The sequence below is a fragment of the Bos javanicus genome, chromosome 11 (assembly GCF_032452875.1).
Source record: "Bos javanicus breed banteng chromosome 11, ARS-OSU_banteng_1.0, whole genome shotgun sequence".
Classification (NCBI taxonomy): domain Eukaryota; kingdom Metazoa; phylum Chordata; class Mammalia; order Artiodactyla; family Bovidae; genus Bos; species Bos javanicus.
In genome coordinates, this window is record NC_083878.1 from 3,170,831 (window position 1) to 3,191,588 (window position 20,758).

Consider the following 20,758-nt stretch of genomic DNA (forward strand, 5'->3'; position numbering starts at 1 on the left):
ATGCAGGAGACGTGGGTTTGATCCCTGACTTTGGAAAATTTTCTGGAGGAGAAAATGGGAACCTACTCCAGTATTCTTGTCATAGAAATCCCATGCACAGAGGAGCCTGGAGGGCTACAGTCTGTAGGGTCGCAGAGAGTGGAACATGACTGAGAGACTGAGCACACACACGCATAGCTCAAAATCTCCCCAGGCCGTTACGGTCTTTTTGCACCATTAATTCATGTCCTTGACGTAGCCACATGTGGGTCAACAGGAGTCTTAACACCCATTCATGCTGTCCCAGGGGAGATGGCTGACCTGGTCCATCTCTGGTTGCATCTTCATTTTTTCAATCCTGAATGACAACATCAGGAATTCCTTGTATTTATCAAGTCAAATTAGGATAACCTTAGGCCCTTAAGCCCCTCCTAAATACAAAGTCCTCAGTGAGGATCTGTGCAGAGTATGCAGCAGGATTGTTCCCTTTATTCCAAAACAAGAAAGCATCACATTTCCAGAATGGTCAGGCACTGCCCATTGACCTCACTACTTGTGGAGGGGAGAGTTTTTGTTGAATATCTCCTGAGACGTGTGTCCATTTGTCTCCATTCCTCCCACAACTGAGTACTGAGCATACCCTTGCTTGGAACCAGCTCTGTTTACTGTCGTCCATCATAGATAATCGCACAGAGTTGGGATGAAGGGCGAGCATTCTCAGTCTGAAGGTCACATTGGTGAATTTCCTCCCCCTCCGCACAGCCCTCCTGTGGTCCGTAGCTTTCCCTCCAGCCTCAGAGGAGAAAACCACATCCCACAGAACCTCACTGCCCAAGGTCATGCAGTGTTCAAATGTCATACCAGAACCCAAGTCCAGTGCTCTCCCTCTAGAGCAGGCCAAGTGCAGGATGCTCCTCTCAGAATACCATCCAAGAGAGTGACGATTTCAAAAGAATCACATGCAGCTCCTAAGTGAAATACTGACTCACAGCTGAGGCTTATTTTCCCCACAGGTTCAAATGCTGAATCTTCATCAAATTCAAAAATTTTGGACAAAGGACTGGCTAAACTCTTTGGTAAGTACCTCTCTCATGTGAAATGGTCAGGCTGTATTTGAAGAGTCTCATGCTCGTCCGTGGTGGTCTCCTGGATAACCTGCCCCTGCTGCTGCTCTGATGGGAAGGAAAGTGCTTTGCCTTGAGGCTAGAACAGATTTTCTAGATGTCAGAATCTCAAGATTTATTTAATTTCAAATTAAATAAATCATTGAAGATAAATAGTTGGAAAGGATTGTGCTCCTTAAAGAAGGGTCTATGTAGCAGTAGCAGGGCCCCCATCAGGGAACTCTACTGGAAATGCGGTGTCAGACCCCAGCTGAGACCAGCTGCGTCCATCTGTTCAGAGGATTTTTGCTTGTGTTAGGGATGGGCAGGGCTCCCTAGGTAGCACAGTGGGAAAGAATCCATCTGCCAAGCAGGAGACATAAGTTCAATCCCTGGGTTGGGAAGATCCCCTGGAGAAGGAAATGGCAACCCACTCCAGTATTCTTGCCTGGAAAAATCCCATGGACAGAGGAGCCTGGTGGGCTACAGTCCATGGGGTCACAGAGAGTCGGACGCAACTGAGCACAGCACACAGGGATGGGCAAGGCCCCACGGCTAAGATAATCCTCCTTCTAGGTACTCAGCCTTTACTGCACATGAGAATCCTCTGGGGAGATTGGTAGAAAGGGACACCCAGGCCCACCTCCAGTGATCAGATTCCTTGGTGTGGGGTGAGACCCTTTCATGAGTAGTTTTCTAAGCTCTTCAAGGGATTCTGTGCTGGGACTTACGGGTCTACTCCAAGCCTCTCACTGAATATTTGAGAAAATCTGAGGTTTAGGGAAGTCATCTTTAGCAGAGCTGAGACTGACGAAAAACACTAAAAATCACAGTCCTCTGCTGAAAGAAGCCGTCTAGATTCTAGAGAAATCTTTCCTCTCTGGCGGCTGTGTTGTCATGAGTGGACACTGAGAGTCGTCTCTGGTCTGAGAAAGAGCTCCCAGGTGTGTAAGTGTTGATGCTTCCTCTGGGTTAGGAGCTGAGAAGGGGGACTTCTGTCTACACGAGATGTGGATTGTTTTTCCTGTCTCATGTCAGGAATTCTAAGTTTGGCCTTTTCCCGTGTGTGCTATTACAGAAGCTTCATTAAATCTTCACTGTCTGGCTGATTGATCGATGGTCTGTGACCATGACTGAAGGGCTTTCTCCATGGCTCAGCGGTAAAGAATTCGCCTGCCAATGCCGGAGACGGGGGTTCAGTCCCTGGGTTGGGAAGATCCCCTGGAGGAGGAAATGGCAACCCTCTCCGTCTCCAGTATTCTGGCCTGGAAAATCTTATGGATAGAGGAGCCTGGCGGGCTACAGTCCATGGGTTGCAAAAGAGTTGGACATGACTTAACAACTAGACAACACCATATATGTACATATACACACCCTGTAAGTTAGGAATATGGCATTAACAGATACACACTAATATATATTAAAATAAATAACAAGGATTTACTGTATAGCACAGGGAACTATTGGACTAGGAAATGGCAACACACTCTAGTAGTCTTGCCTGGAGGAGTCCATGGACAAAGGGCCCTGGCGGACTACAGTCCATGGGGTCACAAAGAGTTGGACATGACTGAGCGACTGAGCACACACACAGGGAACTATATTCAATATTTTGTAATAACCTATATGGAAAAGAACCTGAAAGAAATATGTATAACTGAATCACTTTGCTGTGTACCTGAAACTAACACAATATTATAAATCAGCTATATTGCAATTAAATTTTTTTTAAAAGGGAAGGAGAAATTAATGTATTTCCAACATGTAGCTATGAAAGAGTACTAACACTTAATAACTGTGGGGACTAAGTAGGGGCTGCCGTATCTGACTGATACCTTATGTCTATGGACAGGAGAGACTTTGAGGGGGACCTTATTAAATATTGTTGTCAGCTGGATTCAGAGCTCAGCCTGCCAAACAGGGCCCACTGCTTTCTCCTGCAGGCCACTCAAACTCGAGTCTGTCCCCTGCTGCCTTGGCTGAGCTGACTTTCCTCTCCCACGTGCTGCTGACCCTTGTCTCGTCACTCTTGGGCGGCTGCGTTGGTGTGTCTGGGCTTGTCTCTGTGTATTTATGCCTCTCCTTCGTGTCTGAGTGGCTCAGGGACACAGACCAGGAGGCAGATCTGTCCTCTTTGTTTTGTTTGCTTTAAAATATTTTATCATTCATTCAGTGCCTACTATGTATGTTATACAGAGTTTATTTGTCCAATTTATTTTCTTATTCTTTTTAAAACATTAGCAATTTTATATGTATTTTTTTATTTATTTACTATTTATTTGGCTGCATGGGGTCTTAGCTGTGGCATGTGGAGTCTTCCATCTGCATTACAGCAGGCGAACTCTCAGCTGCAGCACACGGATTTAGTTCCCTGACCAGGGGTTGAACCTGGGCTCCCTGCATTGGGAGCGCAGAGTCTTAAGCACTGGGCCACCGGAGAAGTCCTATTTGTACAATTTAGATTTCAAATGTTTATTTTGACCTTGTTAGTTTGAAGTTAGACCACATTTCACCTCCAAACAGTGCTACTAATAGTAAGCCATTTCCATGTAGGTTCATAAACAGACAATCACCTTATACACGTTCAGCTTTATGAACTATAACTGATACATAGTATCATGTAAGTTTAAGGTGTAAATGTGATGATTTGATACATTATACATTGCAAATTCAGTAACACCATAGTGTTAGCTAATTCTTCCATCATGTCACATAATAACTATTTGTTTTTTTGTGGTGAGAACATTTAAGATCTACTGTCTTGGCAACTTTCAAGTATCTGATATAGTATTATTAACTGTAATGACCACACTGTATTTTAGATCCCCCAAACATACTCATCACTGGAAGTTTGGATTCTGACCTAAATCTTGCCATTTCCCCCACCCCTGACTCCTGGCAACCACCATTCTACTTTCTGTTTTTGTGAGTTCGACTTTTAAATTCCACCTATACATGAGATCACATAGCATTTGTTTTTCTATCTAACTTATTTCACTTAGCATAATACCCTCAAAAATCCATTCAGGCTGTTGCAAAAGGCAGGATTTCCTTCTTTCTCATAGCCGAACAATATTCTATTGTGTTGTGTGTGTAAAACATATTACCTCTTCTTTATCCATTCATCCACTGATAGACACTTAGATTGTTTCCGTATCTTGGCTATTGTGAATAATGCTGTAATGAGAGTGAAAAAGTTGGCTTAAAGCTCAACATTCAGAAAACGAAGATCATGGCATCTGGTCCCATCACTTCATGGGAAATAGATGGAGAAACAGTGGAAACAGTGTCGGACTTTCTTTTTTGGGGCTCCAGAATCACTGCAGATGGTGACTGCAGCCATGAAATTAAAAGACGCTTACTCCTTGGAAGGAAAGTTATGACCAAACTAGATAGCATATTCAAAAGCAGAGACATTACTTTGGCAACAAAGGTCCGTCTAGTCAAGGCTATGGTTTTTCCTGTGGTCATGTATGGATGTGAGAGTTGGACTGTGAAGAAAGCTGAGCGCCAAAGAATTGATGCTTTTGAACTGTGGTGTTGGAGAAGACTCTTGAGAGTCCCTTGGACTGCAAGGAAATCCAACCAGTCCATTCGGAAGGAGATCAGCCCTGGGTGTTCTTTGGAAGGAATGATGCTAAAGCTGAAACTCCAGTTCTTTGGCCACCTCATGTGAAGAGTTGACTCATTGGAAAAGACTCAGATGCTGGGAGGGATTGGGGGCAGGAGGAGAAGGGGACGACAGAGGATGAGATGGCTGGATGGCATCACTGACTTGATGGCCGTGAGTCTGAGTGAACTCCGGGAGTTGGTGATGGACAGGGAGGCCTGGCGTGCTGCGATTCATGGGGTCGCAAAGAGTCGGACACGACTGAGCGACTGAACTGAACTGAACTGAACTGAACATGGGAGTGCAGCTATCTCCTTGAGATACTGTTCTCATTTTCTTTGGATGTATACCCAGAAGTGGGATTACTGAATTAAGGTAGTTCTATTTATAATTTTTGAGAAACATCCATATTGCTTCCCACAGCAGCTGTACCAATTTACATTCCCACCAATGGTGCACAAGAATTCCCCTTTCTACACATCCTTGTCAGCACTTGTTATGTCTTGTCTTTTTGATGAGAGCCATTCTAACAGGTGTGAGGTGACATCTCATTGTGGTTTTGATTTGCATTTCCCTGATGGTTAGTGGTGTCAAGCACTGTCTCATGTATCTGTTCATCATTTGTATGTCTTCTTCAGAAAAATGTCTGTCCCATTCCTCAGCCCATTTAAAAGCTAGATGGATAATTTTTTTTGCTATTGAGTCGTATAAATCCTTTATATATTTTGGATATTAGCCTCTTAACAGCTCTGTGATTTTCACATATTTTCTCCCACTCTGTAGGTTGCCTTTTCATTTTTTTGACGGTTTCTTTTGCCGTGCAGAAGCTTTTTAGTTTGATGATGTCTCATTTACTAATTTTTGCTTTTTTGTTGCCTATGCTTTGGATATATCCAAAAAATTGTTGCCAAGACCAATGTCAAGAAACTTTTATTCTCTGATTTCTTCTAGATTTTAAAAAATGAATGAATGAATGAATGAATGAATTTTTGCCTGCATCAGATCTTAGTTGCGGCATGCAGTATCATTTGCTGTAGCACTTCATCGTGGCACTCAGGCTTCTCTTTCGTTTGGCATGGGCGCTTAGTTGCCCTGTGGTTCTTTAGCAGCTATATAGTTTTAGTTCCTTATGTTTAAGTCTTTAATCCATTTTGAGTCAAATTTTGTGAGTGGTGTTAGTGATCAAGTTTCATTCTTCTGCGTGTGATTATCCAGTTTTCTCAACACCATTTATTAAAGGACTGTCTTTTCCTTGGCTCCCTTGTCAAATATGAGATGACTGTATACGCTAGGGTTTATTTTGGCTCTTGATTCTGTTCCATTGGTCTCTGTGTCAATATGTATAATAGTACCATACTGTTTTGATTGCTAGAGCTTTATAGTGTAGTTTGAAATCAGAAAGTGTGATGCCTCTAGCTTTGGTCTTAGTTCTCAGGATTGTTTTCGCTACTTGAGAGCTTCTATGGTTCCAAATGAATTTTAGGATTGTGAAAAAATGCCACTGGAATTTTGATAGGGCTTGCATTGAATCTATAAATGGCTTAGGGTTGTGTGGACAATTTAACAATATTAATACTTCTCATCCATCAACACAGGATATATGTAATTTGTTTGTGTCTTTAAATTTATTTCATCAAAATCTTGTACTATTCACTGTATAGATAGATCTTTTACCTTCTTGGTTTGTTTATTCCTAAATGTTTTATTGTCTGTGATGCTGTTGTGAATGAGATTTTTTTCTATATTTCTTTTTCAGATATTTCATTGTCAGTGTACTGAAATGCAACATAATGTTGATTTTGTATCCTGCAACTGTATTGAATTTGTTGATTAGTTCTAACAGTTGTGTGTGTGTGTGCATGGAGTCTTTAGAATTTTTCTGTATATGATCATGCATGCTAAATCGCTTCAGTCGTGTCCAGTTCTTTACGACCCTGAGGACTGTAGCCTGCCTGTCTCCTCTGTCCATGGGATTCTCCAGGGAAACATACTGGAGTGGATTGACATGTCCTCCTCCAGGGGATCTTTCTAACCCAGGGATCCAATCTGTGTCTCTCACAGATGCATTGACAGGCAGGTTATCACTAGCGCCACCTATCAACTGTGAAAAAGGAGATAATTTTACTTTTTTCTTCTATGATTTGGATGCCTTTTGTTTCTATTTCTCGCCTGGTTGCTCTGGTTAGACTTCCAGTACTATGTTGAGTAGGCACGATAAGAGTGGCCACCTTTGTCTTGTTCTTAATCTTAGAGGAAATGTTTGCAACGTTTCATGGTTGAATATGGTATTAGCTATGTGTTTGCCACATAGAGCTTTTATAATGTTGAGATATGTTCCTTCCATACACAATTTGGTGAGTGTTTTTATTGTGGGATGATGATGTGTTTTTTCAAGTGGTTTTTCTGTATCTGTTGAGATGATCATGCAATTTTTGTCTTTGATTCTATTAGCATAATATATCATGTTTATTGATTTGCATATGTTGAACTATCCTTGCATCTCAGGGATAAATCCCACTTAATCCTCTTGCTTGATCCTTTTCATTTGCCATTGAATTCAGTTTAATATTTTGCTGAGAATTTGACATTTGTATTCATTCATCAGTGATACTGGTCTATAGTTTTGTTTTTGTTTTGTAGTATTCTTATCTGGCTTTGGTATCAGAATAATGCTAGCCTCATAACATAAGTTTGGGAGGGTTCCTGCCTCTTAAATTTTTTGGAATATTTTGAGGAGGATTGGCGTTATTTCTTCCTTGTTTGGTAAAATTCAACAGTGAAGCCATCTGGTCCTGGGCTTTCCTTTGTTGGAAAGATTTTGATTACTGATTCAGTCTCCTTATTCATTATTTGGTCTATTCAGATTTTCTATTTTTTTCATGATTCAGTCTTAGTAAGTTTATTGCTAGGAATTTATCCATTTCTTCTACGTTCCAGTTAGTTGATATTTATTGTTCATAGAGATTTCCTATTATTCTTTGCATTTCTGTTGTATTAGTAGTAATGTCTCCTCTTTTTTGATCTTGAGTCTTCTCTATGGTTTTCTTGGTTGGGTTGGCCAGAGGTTTGTCAGTTTTGTTTATCTTTTCACCAAACTGACTCCTATTTCTGGTAAAATTTTCTGTTATTTTTCTGGTATCTATTTCATTTACTTCTGCTCTAATCTTTGTTATTTCCTTTCTTCTTCTAACTTTGGGCTTACCTTGTAGTAACTTAAAACATTTTTTTAAATTATTATTTAAAACTATTTTGGCTGTGCCATGTGGCTTGCAGATCTTAGTTCCCTGACCAGGGATTGAACCTGGGCCCCTGGCAGTGAAGGGCTAACTCCTAACCAGTGGACTGCCAGGGGATTCCCCTTTTCTAGTTTCTCGATATGTAAAGTTAGGTTGTATTTCATTTCACTTTATGTCATTTCCACTTTTATGGAGATATAATTGACACATAGCGCTGTATAAGTTTAAGGTATAGAGCATAATTATTTGATTTACATGCATCATGAAGTGATTATCGTAAGTTTAGTGAACATCCATCATTTCATAGATACAAAATTAAAGAGGTAGAAAAAAATTTTTTTTCTCTTCATGAGAACTCTTGGACTTCCCAGGTGGCTCTGTGGTAAAGAATCTGCCTGCCAATGCAAGAGATTCAGGAGACACAGGTTCCGTCCCTGTGTCAAGAAGATCCCTGGAGAAGGGAACGGCAACCCACTCCAATATTCTTGCCTGGGAAATTCCATGGACAGAGGAACCTGGTGGGCTGCAGTCCATGGGGTCTTGAAGAGCTGGCCATGACTGAGTGACTGAGCACAATCTGTATATATGTATGCACACACACTACACCTTCTTTATCCATTTATCTACTGATCGGCACTTAGGTTGTCTCCATGTCTTGACAATGAACAGAGGGGTGCATGTATCTTTTCTCATTAGTGCTTTTGTTTTCTTTGGATCAATACCCAAGTGTGGAGTTGCTGGATTGTATGGTAGTTCTATTTTTAATTTTTTCCCATACTTTTTTCTGTAGTGACTACACAAATTTTCTTTCCCATCAACAGTGTATGAGGGTCCTTTTCTCCACATCCTTGCCGACACTTGCTGTTTGTTGTCTTATTTATTTGGCTGTGTTGGATCTTTGTTGCTGCGTGCAGACGTTTCTCTAGTTATGGCAAGCAGGGGCTACTCTCTAGCTGTGAGCAGGGACTTCTCACTGTGGCATAGCACAGGCTCCAGAGCTTTCAGGCTTCAGCAGTTGCCTACGTGGGCTCAGTGGTTGCAGCTCCCAGGCTCTAGAGCACATGCTCAGTAGTTGTGGCACACGGGCTTAGTTGCTCCATGGTATGTGAAATCTTCCCCGACCAGGGGTCAAACTCGTGTCTCCTGCATTGGCAGGCGGATTCTTTACCACTGAACCACCAGGGAAGCCCTTGTTGTCTTTTTGACAATAGCTGTCCTGACACGTTGAAGTGATATCTCATTGTGGCTTTGATGTGCATTTCACTGACGCATAGTGATGTTGAGCATCTTTTCACATGTCTGTTGGTCATCTGTGTGCCTTCCTTGGGAAAAAAATCCAGTCAGGTCCTCTGCCCATATCTGCTCCCAGGACAGGAGGTAAAGGGGTGTGGAAGTGCAGCCCCAGCATTACCTTTGTTTCCATCTGAAGGTCTAAGAGTCTTCCAGGGTCCCAGGAGTCTTTGGAGGAGATGTGCATGTCCCACTGCCCTCCCTCCTGCCAGGAAGGGTGGAAAGGAAGTGTTTTTCTGAGGTCTGGTTCCTTTGGCTCTAATCATAATTAGGCATGAAAGGAGGTGAAAGTGGCTGGTGATGGAATGCTGTGGAATCTGTGGCAGATATCTCTTTTTTCTGTCACATACTAACATCTTTGTTTTCTTTGTGTTTTATGTCTTTCTTCTTCCTGCATATCATTCCACTTGCACAGGGTTCCAATGAGCAGAAAGCAAGCAATTAATACTAGCTGATCTGGGGGGGGGGTGGTCTTTGTTTTGTTTTTTTTTAAGTTTTATTGATTGATTGATTTTTGCCTGTGCTGGGTCTTCGTTGCTGTGTGGACTTTTCTTTAGTTGTGGAGAGTGGGGATTACTCTCTAGCTGTGACGTGCAGGCTTCTCTTTGCAGTGGCTTCTCTAGTTGTGGAGCACAGACTCTAGGGTGCGCGGGCTTCGTTGGTTGTGGCACCTAGGCTCAGTAGCTGTGGCTCCCGGGCTCTAGAGCAGGGGTTCGGTAGTTGTGGTACATGGGCTTAGTTGCTCTGCGGCATGTGGGATCTTCCCAGATCAAGGATCGAACCTGTGTCTCCTGCATTAGCAGGTGGGTTCTTTACCACTTAGCCACCAGGGAAGCCCTGGGGGTTCTTATAAGTAAGATGATGATTGGTAGTTTCCAAATACTCGGCCTTTGTTGCATGGTCCTCACACTGGCACTGTGTGTTAAGTGCTTTTACAAACATCGTTTTATTTACTTTTCACAAACATTCTATGTATTAAATGATCATGTGCCCATCCTTCCAGTGAGGGAATAGAAGCTCAGAGAGGTGGAGTTATTTGCCCAAGATCACATCTTGGTAAACAATAAAATCAGGATTTGCTTCTAGGTCTGTGCCAAAAAGGGTCTCACTGTGAGAAGGTTTCTGGGAGAGGCATTAGGTTTCAGTGGCAGAAAATGATGTGTATCTTGTGGAAACAGGGAAGAGTTTGTTTTTATAAAGGAACAGCTTGGGGACAGTCGTGGAGGAGGGGAGAATGGCAGCAGCAGGAGCAAGAAGAAAAACTATGACATTAAATATAATGAAATCCGGGGCAAAATTTGTAGTTGCATATTTACAGAGGATAGTGTTTCCTGAATCAACCATCTAGTGTAATCACAATGATTCAGAAATGCTTTAGATAGACCAAGTTCCCCTTTTTAAGACAAGGCATTGTGTTGCATTTGCATCATTTATTCACCATATTTGTAGACTACTTGAGGTACTTACAGAACAGAATATGCTAATCCCAGATTACTGGTATTAACATACCTTTCTTTTCTTCACTTGAGATGAAATTCTACTGCAAGTGTTTTCCAAAGTTCCATTAGAAGAAACAGGAACAGCAGACAGATCAATTACAAAGAGAGACATGCAAGAAAGCAAGTATATGTCTTTAAAACTCTAAGTACACATTTCTAAAGGCTGATGTACCAGCCAGACCTCTTATCATTGCACTGTGCTTTACTGCTTTTTTTTTTTTCTTTAATAGAAAATTATTTAATTAGTATACATGTGTTCCCCATCCTGAACCTTCCTCCCTCCTCCCTCCCCACACCATCCCTCTGGGTCGTCCCAGTGCACCAGCCCCAAGCATCCAGCATCGTGCATTGAACCTGGACTGGCATCTCGTTTCATACATGACGTTTCACATGTTTCAATGCCATTCTCCCAAATCTTCCCACCCTTTACTGCTTTTGGCAGATACTGTGTTTTTACAGACTGAAGGCTTGTGGCAACTCTTCGTTGATCATGTCTCTTGGTGCCATTTTCCCCAACAGCACGAGCCCATTTAGTGTCTCTGCATCACATTTTGGTAATTGTCACGATATCTCAAACTTTTTCATTATGATTGTATCTGTTATGGTGGTCTGTAATCAGTGGTCTTTTATATTATTACTACAACTCATTGAAGGCTCAGATGATGGTTAGTATTTTTTAGCAATGAAATTTTTAAAAATTAAGTGCATGATTTTCTTAGACAATGCTACTGCACACTTAATGGATTACAGTGAAGACATAACTTTTACACACACTGGAAAAAAATCCTGGTGACTCGCTTTATTATTACATTAGCTTTATTGAAGTGGTCTGGAATAATTCAACCTGCAATGTCTCAAGATGTGCCTGTATTGTATTATTTTTACTACTCTATCATTTTAGCATTCCTTAAACCAGGTAGGTATGGGGCAAAAACAAATTGAGATATGGAAGAAAGAATCACTGCCTATGGAATTTATGGTCTTAAGTATGAATCGCCTTGTATTTAGGGGTGATCCCTGAAGTTTAAAAGTCAGACAGGTTCTCTCACTCTGGAGGCTGTTCAGGGGACAGGAACTAGACTTTCTAGTGGTGTCCTTTATTTCTGGTAGAATTTGTAATGACTCTATTCAGCAGCCCTTCATAGTTTACGGCGCATGTGCTCCACTCACTGGCTTCTGAGAAGGAAGCCCTCCCACATCCCTTCCCATCACTGCCCCCATTGTAGCCACTGGAAAACATTTGCACTGAGAAGCCAAGCTGATTTCTCTGTTCACACTGATGCTCAAATGCGAAAGCTGAGGGAAAGAAGCTGGTCACAAATGCCCAGAACATGGACATTAGCCCAAATCAGACAAGGGACTGAGAAATCCTTTAAGGTGACACTATGTGCATTAGGATAATATTAAACTTAGGTAATATTTATTGGAATAAGCCAGGCATGCATGCCATGTTGAAATTGCAAAGCTGTTGGCAAACCTGTTTTATAACTAACACCCCTCCTGGTGCATTTTATAAACCACATGATTAAATCAGTGAATTTTGTACCGTGTAATAGTGATGGTGTGTCCCGCACAATATCTTATTATGCCATTGACTGACACTGTGTGCTAAACACATTTTAGAAAGTGCTTGAGTGTGTCTATTCCTAGTAATTCACCAGTGTCTCATGAACACAGATATGGGCATTTGTCATTCACTGGATCATAGTAGTCATACTTTAATCATTTGGCATGCATGAGGTAGGCCTTCCTATCAATTGTTTCTTTGTAGAGTTGAAAGTTGCCATGTGCACAGATTACTCAATGGCTATGCAGATTATGAGGAAACCATGAGAAAACTGGTGTTATCGCTGGTTTTGAGTTAAAAGTTCATATTCTTGCAGACACTTCATGAGTGCTCTGCGGAATTCAGAATAGATGGCTTCTGTGGCCTGAAACACCTTCATGAGGGCACAAATATAGCCTCCCTGATAGGTTTGCCCTCTCCACAGGGGCCAAAGAAAAGGATTGACCTTGATCTTGAATCAAGAAAATGTGTTCAGACCCTGAGACATCACAACCTTCATTAAAAAAGCTTGATAATATAGCTCAAAATCTCCACAGGTTGCTATAGTCTTTTGGCACAATTAGCTCATGTCCTTGATGTAGCCACATGTGGGTCAGTAGAAGTCTTAACACCCATCCATGCTGTCTTAGGGGAGATGGCTGACCCAGTCCATCTCTGTTTGCAACTTCATTTTTTTCAATCCCAAATGACAACTTCAGGAATTCCTTGTGTTTATCAAACAAGTCAAGTCTGGATGACCTCAGGCCCCCAGGCCCCTCCTAAGTGTAAACCTACAGTGAGGATCAGTGCAGAGTATGCAGCAGAATTGTTCTCGTTCTTCCAAAGCAAGAAAGCATCACATTTCCAGAATGGTCAGACACTGACTGTTGGCCTCATTGCCTGTGGAGGGGAGAGTTTTGGTTGAAGAGCCACTGAGACGTGTGTCCAACTGCCTCCGTTCCTCCTCCTACAGCTGAGCACTGAGCATACCCTTGCTTGGAACCAGCTCTGTTTACTGTCGTCCATCACAGATAATAGCATTGAGTTGGGATGAGGGGCGAGCACCCTGAGTCTGAAGGTCACATCGGTGTATTTCCTCCTCCTTCCCATAGCCCTCCTGTGGTCCACGTCTTTCCCTCCAGCCTCAGATGAGAAAGTCAAATGCCACAGAACTTCACTGTCCAAGGTCAAACAGTCTTCAAATGTCATACCAGAACCCAAGTCCAGTGCTCTCCCTCTAGAGCAGGCCAAGTGCAGGATGCTCCTCTCAGAATACCATCCAAGAGAGTGTCGATTTCAAAAGAATCACACACAGATCCAGCAAAAGATTGACTCACAGCTAAGCTTTATTTTCCCATAGGTTATCCTTCACGAAAGAGCTCAAGAGAAACCGACTTTGCACTGAGTTCAAATAAGCGAGATGAACATTTGGCTAAATTGTTTGGTAGGTATCCCTCCCATGTGAAATGGTCAGGCTGTGTTTGTAGAATCTCATGCTTATCTGTGGTGGTCTCCCAGATAACCTGTCCCCGCTGCTTTGATGAGAAAAAAAAAGTGCTTTGCCTTGAGGCTAAAACAGGTTCCCTGGATGCCAGAATCTCAAGAAATTAAGCAAAACATAGAAAATAAACAGCTGAGAGGATTCTGCTCCCTGAAGAAGGTCCCATGTAGCAGTGCAGGGCCACCATCTGGGAGCATTGGAAGTTCAGTGTCAGACCCCAGCTTGGACCCGCTGTGTCACACCAGTCTGGATGAGGTCCCCGGGTGACTTCTGCACATGTTAGAGATGGCAAGGCCTTGAGGCTGAGACAGACTTTCTCCCAGGACCCTAACTGAGCATGAGAATCTCCTGGGAGATCATTAAAAAAGAGACAAGTGATCAGGTTACTTGGGGTGGGATGAGATGTTTGCTTAAGTAATTATTATAGCTCTCCAGGTGATTCTAGTCTGGTACTTATTGATCTCTTCCAAGCTCCCCTGTAACATTTGAGAAAAACCAAGGCCTAGGTAGAAGATTGGAGAAGGCAATGGCAACCCACTCCAGTATTCTTGCCTGGAAAATTCCATGGACAGAGGAGCCTGGTGGGCTGCAGTCCCTGGGGTCATGAAGAGTTGGACACGACTGAGGGACTTCACTTTCACTTTTCATTTTCCTGCATTGGAGAAGGAAATGGCAACCCACTCCAGTGTTCTTACCTGGAGAATTCCAGGGACGAGGGAGCCTGTTGGGCTCCCGTCTATGGGGTTGCACAGAGTTGGACACGACTGAAGCGACTTAGCAGCAGCAGCAGATAGAAGATGGTGGGGGTAGGAAGTTCTAGGAATACATCTCTTAACCAAAGCTACACCTGAGCTGGGAAGAGCTATCTTAAGCAACTAATTTGGAGCTGCTGCTGCTGCTAAGTCGCTTCAGTCATGTCTGACTCTGTGCGACCCCATAGACGGCAGCCCACCAGGCTCCCCGTCCCTGGGATTCTCCAGGCAAGAACACTGGAGTGGGCTGCCATTTCCTTCTCCAATGAATGAAAGTGAAAAGTGAAAGTGAAGTCCCTCCAGTCGTGTCCGACCCCTAGCGACCCCATGGACTGCAGCCTACTAGGCTCCTCCATCCATGGGATTTTCCAGGCAAGAGTACTGGAGTGGGGTGCCATTGCCTTCTCCAATGTATGAAAGTCATAAGATATCAATTGAACACTTGCATTGTCTTGAAGAGCCTAATACATTTTAGTGAATTTCAGTGTTCCATGTAGAATCTACCATTCTCCACCCTCCAACCCCATGGCAGGTAGCCAGGTGGTTGGCAGCCCACATTCTCAGTGTGCTTGCTGGTGCCGGAATGGGCAATTGGGAACCTTTTCCTTCAAAAACTTGAGTGTATGTTGATCACTGCCTTTGATCACTGAGGGCTGGCACTGAGGCTCGTAGTTGTTTCACTTTCATGATCTGAAGAGGCTTCCAAGAAACTCTGTCAAGGATGAAAGAGATGGTGTTTTTGTTTTTCTCCTTTGGAAATACAGACACTTAAGGCCAGCTTTGTCAGGTCACTGAGTGACAGCAGACACAGGGAGCTGGAAACTCGGAACCCAGACACAGTAGGGAATACACACTTTGCCGGAACAGTTCAGAGAGGCCAAACTAAGCCTTAGCCCAACTAAGGCTGTAGCCCTTGAAAGCAGAAACTGGCCATCCCTGAGGACTGGGAGAGGTAGATTTCCAAATTTATCAAAATATAATACTCAGCATGTTTAGCTCTCAACAAAAAATTTTACAGAACATACAAATAAACAGGATAGAATGGCCCCTTCACAGGGTGAAAAAAAAAGAAATGGATAGAACTCATCCCTGAGGAAGCCTAAAAATTGGAATTATTCATCAAAGATATTAAATTAACTGTCTTCCATATGTTTAATGAGTAAAGGGAATGATAGACAAATAACTTGCAGAAACCAGGAAAACAATGTTTGAACAAAGTAGGAATATCAATAAGCAAATAAAATTATAAAAAAGAGCCAAATAGAAATCTGAAGTTGAAAAGTACAGTAACTGAAATGAAAAACTCACTGGAGGGATTTGACAGCAGATTTGAGCAGGCAGAATTAAGGATCCTTAACTTTGACCTGGGACACTTGAAATAATCCAGTCTGAGAAGGAGAGAGGAAAAGATGAAATGAATAAACGGAGCACAAGAGACCATGAGACACCATCAAGAATACCAGCATACATTAATACACCTTAGAAGTCCCAGAAGGAGAAGCGAGCAAGAGACAAAAAATGTCAGGAAGCAATGCTCTAATAAAGCTTCCCAAATCTGATGATTATTCACATCCAAGATGCTCTACAAACTCCGGGCTGGGTAAATGGAAGAGAACCACGCTAAAGCACCTTATAGTCAAATTGTTGAAACCAAAAGACAAAGAGAATCTTGTGAGCATCAAAGAGAGAAGCGACTCATTATGTACAAGGGAACCTCAATAAGATTAATGGCTGACTTCAACACAAACATCTTGGAAGCCAGAAGCAGAGATATGACATAATTGAAGTCCTAAAAGAAAAGTACTGTCCCCCAAGAATTCTGTATCTAACAAAACTATTCTTTGATCATGGAGGAGAAATCAAGACATTTCTGGGTAAACATAAGCTAGGAGATCTGCCCTGATAGAAATACTAAAGAGAGTGCTTCAGAGTGAAATGAAGGAATACTAGACAGTAACTCAAAGCCATAAGGAAAAAATAAAGAACGCTGGGAAAGGTGACTATATAGGTAAATATAGAAGCCAATGTTATTGTCATTTTGGTTTGGTTCGTGACTTTCCTCTTTTTCTAGTATGATTTAGAAGACAAGTGGGTAAAACAATCTATGTAATAGATTTATAACAAATGTTTGTGACAAGATTTATAACAATATATGTTAATAGGCATGCAATGTCCATAGATGTAATCTAGGATAATAACAACATAAAAGGGGAGGGATGGAGATGTATTAATATATGAGCTGTGTGTTTGTATGCTATTGAAACTAAGTTGGTACTTTAAACTAGGTTGTAATAAGTTTAACATCTTAATTGCGAGCCTCGAGGTAAATATGAAGAAAATTTAAAAATACAGAAAAAGGTATGAAGGATGCAATCAAAATGTAACATTGCAGAAAACCAAAGAACTCCCAAAATATATAAGTGGAAACAAATAGCTAGATGGCATTAGTAAATTCTTCCTGATCAGTAATCACACTAAATATAAATGAATTAGATGCTTATTACAAGGCGGAAAGTAGCAAACTGGATAGAAAGAAAGGATCTCTTTGCTGTCTACAAGAGACTCAGGGTAAAAGGATACAAAGAGGTTGAAAGTAAAACAATGGAAGAAGGTATTCCATGCAAATATTCACCAAAATAATATAGCTGGAATGGCTAAAAAAATAGATTTCAAGTAAAAATGTCTACAAGAGACAAGGAAGCACATATATTGATAAGAATTTCAGTACAGAAAGAGGACATAACAGTTATAAACACATATGTACACAGCAACAGAGCCCCCAAATATATGAACCAATAATGGACAGAATTGAATGAAGAAATAGTTCTATAATAATACTTGGAAACTTTAATATCCAAGTTTAAATAATAGATAAGACTAGATAATCAATAAAAAATAGAATACTTCCCTGCTATAAGCTACTTAGACCCAACAAACTTATACAGAACATGCCACCAACAACAGCAGAAAATACGTTCTTACGTGCATGCGCTCTATCTCTCTCTCTCTTTCTCTCTCTCTCCCTCCCTCCCCACGCACTCCTCCACTCTCTTCTCTTCAAGTCTTGGATTCTCCTGCTATCTTCTAAATAAAATAGAGCTGTAACACTGATTTGCCTAAGAGCTGTAGCATGGTTTGTCCAAGACCCAAGAGCTGTGACGCGCCGAGCGCTTTAATGTCCGTCGCTCCAAATCTTTGTTGTGACGAGACAAAGAACCGAGGAACATACACTCGCATGACATCTATGGTGCCGTGACTCAGATATAACCTGGCTGAAACAACCTCTGCGTGGAAGAGGCCAAGCACGGCAGGAACCCAACTCAGTGAAGCTCCTGCACTAGAAGCAGAAGATGAAGAAATCCAGCGCAGGGGAAGGCCCATCGTGCTGGAAACCGGGACAGTGAAAAACGAACTCAGCAGGAAGCTCACACGGCCCAGTCTCAGATTCCAGAAGACCTCCGGTTAAGGTCAACCAGCTACAACATGCAGTGCCAGTTCAACAAACATATAAAACTACAGCTGACCACGGAAAATATCACACACCCTTGGACACCGCTATAAGGACTCTGAGGACTGAGACTAGCAAGAGGCGGAGGCCCAATACCCCTCGCCATCCCAGTTCAGCAGGAAGTAGCCAGAAAGACCTCGACGCCCCTATTCCCAAAGATTTGGGCCTCCCATCTCTTGAGGGGGGAACGTTAGGTAGGTAGAATAGGGAAAAGGAGTCCAAAATGGCGGTGGCTAAAAGACAAGGAAGGTCCGAGGACCAGAGTGAAGACTTCAGGCAGAACAAACAGAACAAACAGCACTCCTGGCTAAGCCCAATTTGCATAGAGTAGGCCCAGGTGGAGGAAAAAACATGTAAAAGGAGGAGCCAAAGCGCTTTCTCACTGACTCTCTCTCCCGCGTGCATGCGCTCTATCTCTCTCTCTCTCACTCTCTCTCCCTCCCTCCCCACTCTCTTCTCTTCAAGTCTTGGATTCTCCTGCTATCTTCTAAATAAAATAGAGCTGTAACACTGAAAAAAAAAAAAAGAAAGAAAATACATTCTTATCAATTTTGTATGTAATATTCTCCAGGATAGACCATATGTTGGCCACAAAACAACTCCAGAATACATTGAAAAAGATTAAAATCATATAAAGTATCTTTCCTGATCACGTTGGAATGAAACTAGAAATTTATAACAGAAAATTGGAAAATGCACAAATATATGAAAATGAAACAATGAATAGTTGAAGAGGAGGGAAAACTTCCTAACTCATTTTAAAAGACCAATATTACCCTGATACCAAAGCCAGATAGAGACACTGTAAGAAAACTACAGAGCAATATCACTTGTCCATATAAATGCAAAAAAATAAATGCAAAATTCCTCAACAGAATGCTAGGAAACGGAATATAATCCTATTAAAAGAATTATACACTAGACCAAGTGGGATTTATTCCTGGAAGTTAAAACAGTTCGGGATTCCCTGGTGGCTCCCTGGTGCAGAGGTAAAGAATCCTCCTCCAATGCAAGAGACGTGGGTTCGATTCCTGGGTTGGGAATGTCCCCTGGAGAAGGAAATAGCAACCTACTCCAGTATTCTTGCCTGGGAAATCCTAGGGACAGAGGAGCCTGGCCAGCTACAGTCCACAGGGTTGCAAGTGTCCCACGCGACTTAGTAACTAAACCAACACCAAAACAGTTCAACATAGGAAAATCAATCAATCAATGTAACATACTATTATACATTAACAGAATGAAATAAAAAACCACATGATCATCTCAACTGATGCAGATAAAGCATTTCAGGAATTCCGGGTTTGCCCTTATTCCATGTGTGAGATAAGGATCAATAAGTCTGGCTAATTGATCGTTGGTAAGTGACCATGATTGAAGGATTGAGTAGATGCAGAGAGCTCTTGGAGTCACTGTATCCAGGCTTTCAGAAATTCCCATCTAGGAATGAGAGCACATTTCTCTTCTTAGCAGTTCCCCTGTGTCTCTGAATCCAGCCCCACGTGTGTGAAAAGGGAGTGGGTGCATCTGAAGACGGTGTCTGGTGCAGAGTTCGGAGGGGTCCCATCTCCCCCTTGGGTTGACTGACATGCCCACTGCCAGGCCAGTGTTGATTTTGGCATTGGTGAGCCACCAATAAACTTGCCAGTCTCTCTGAGCAATCGTTCAGGAGCCGGTAGGTCATTGCATTCATCAAGGAAGGGGCTGTGAGAACTCATCATCTTGAATGAGTGAATGTGATGGCTAAACTTGGCATCCTTATTGTTAGCATTTAGCCCATCAGGTGAGTAGACCCCTCACCAATGTACCAATAGCTCTTGAAAAAGGATTCAGAATATACACAAAATAAACTGAATTTGTGATAACTATTTTCTGTGGCTTTGCAAAGTCAACCTAGAAGGACAGACAAAGCTGCTGTCCCCAGGGAAAAGTAGAAGACGGGAAACTTTTAAAAGGGAAGGAGAGGGACTTCCCTGGTGGTCTAGTGGTTAAGAATCTGCCTTGCTATGCATGGGACATGGGTTGGTCGCTGGTTGGGGACCTAACGTCCCACACGCTGAGGAGCAACTAAGCCCATGCTCCACAACTAGAGAATCCACCTGCCGCAACTAAGACCCAGCGCAGCCAAATAAATAAATATTGTTTAAAAAATAAGGGGACTTCCCTGGTGGTGCAGTGGATAAGAATCCACCTGCCAACGCAGGGAGCGTGGGTTTGATCCCTGCTCTGGGAAGATTCCATATGCCATGGAGCAACTAAGCCCATTCACCCCAACTACTAAACCTGTGTTGTAACTACTGAAGCCTGCATGCCCTAGAGCCTGTGCTCCACAATAAGAGAGGTCACTGCAGTGAGAAGCCTGTGCACCACACCAAAGAGCAGCCCCTGCTCGCTGCAACTAGAGAAAGCTCTTGAGCAGCAACGAAGACCCAGCATGGTCAAAAATACATGAGTAAAAAATTTAGGAAGTGAAATGTGTTAGTCACTCAGTCGTGTCAAACTCTGTGACCCCCATGGACTGTAGCTCACCAGGCTCTTCCGTCCATGGGATTCTCCAGGCAAGAATACTGGAGTAGATTGCCATTCCCTTCTCCAAGGAATCATCCCAACCCAGGGATTGAACCCAGGTCTCCTGCATTGCAGGCAGATTGTTTACCATCTGAGCCACCAGGGAAGCCCTAAAAATGGAAGAAGAAGTGCATATATTAAAAAAAAACTGTAACATGAAAAGTTAGGA

General features: G+C 42.4%; 1 protein-coding gene across 4 annotated transcripts in view; it reads left to right on the top strand.

Annotated features, from left to right (window-relative positions):
• The window catches only part of C11H2orf92 (chromosome 11 C2orf92 homolog), a 42,411-nt gene that overhangs the window by 3,073 nt on the left and 18,580 nt on the right, over positions 1-20,758 (top strand). For 3 of the 4 annotated variants that reach the window (XM_061431581.1, XM_061431578.1, XM_061431580.1), the window contains exons 2-3: positions 993-1,055; positions 13,624-13,707. In XM_061431581.1, coding sequence (XP_061287565.1) covers positions 993-1,055; positions 13,624-13,707 — 147 coding nt within the window. Of the gene's footprint in view, positions 1-992; positions 1,056-11,160; positions 11,272-13,623; positions 13,708-20,758 lie in introns of those variants that run through there. The other variant, XM_061431579.1, reaches the window with a different exon arrangement.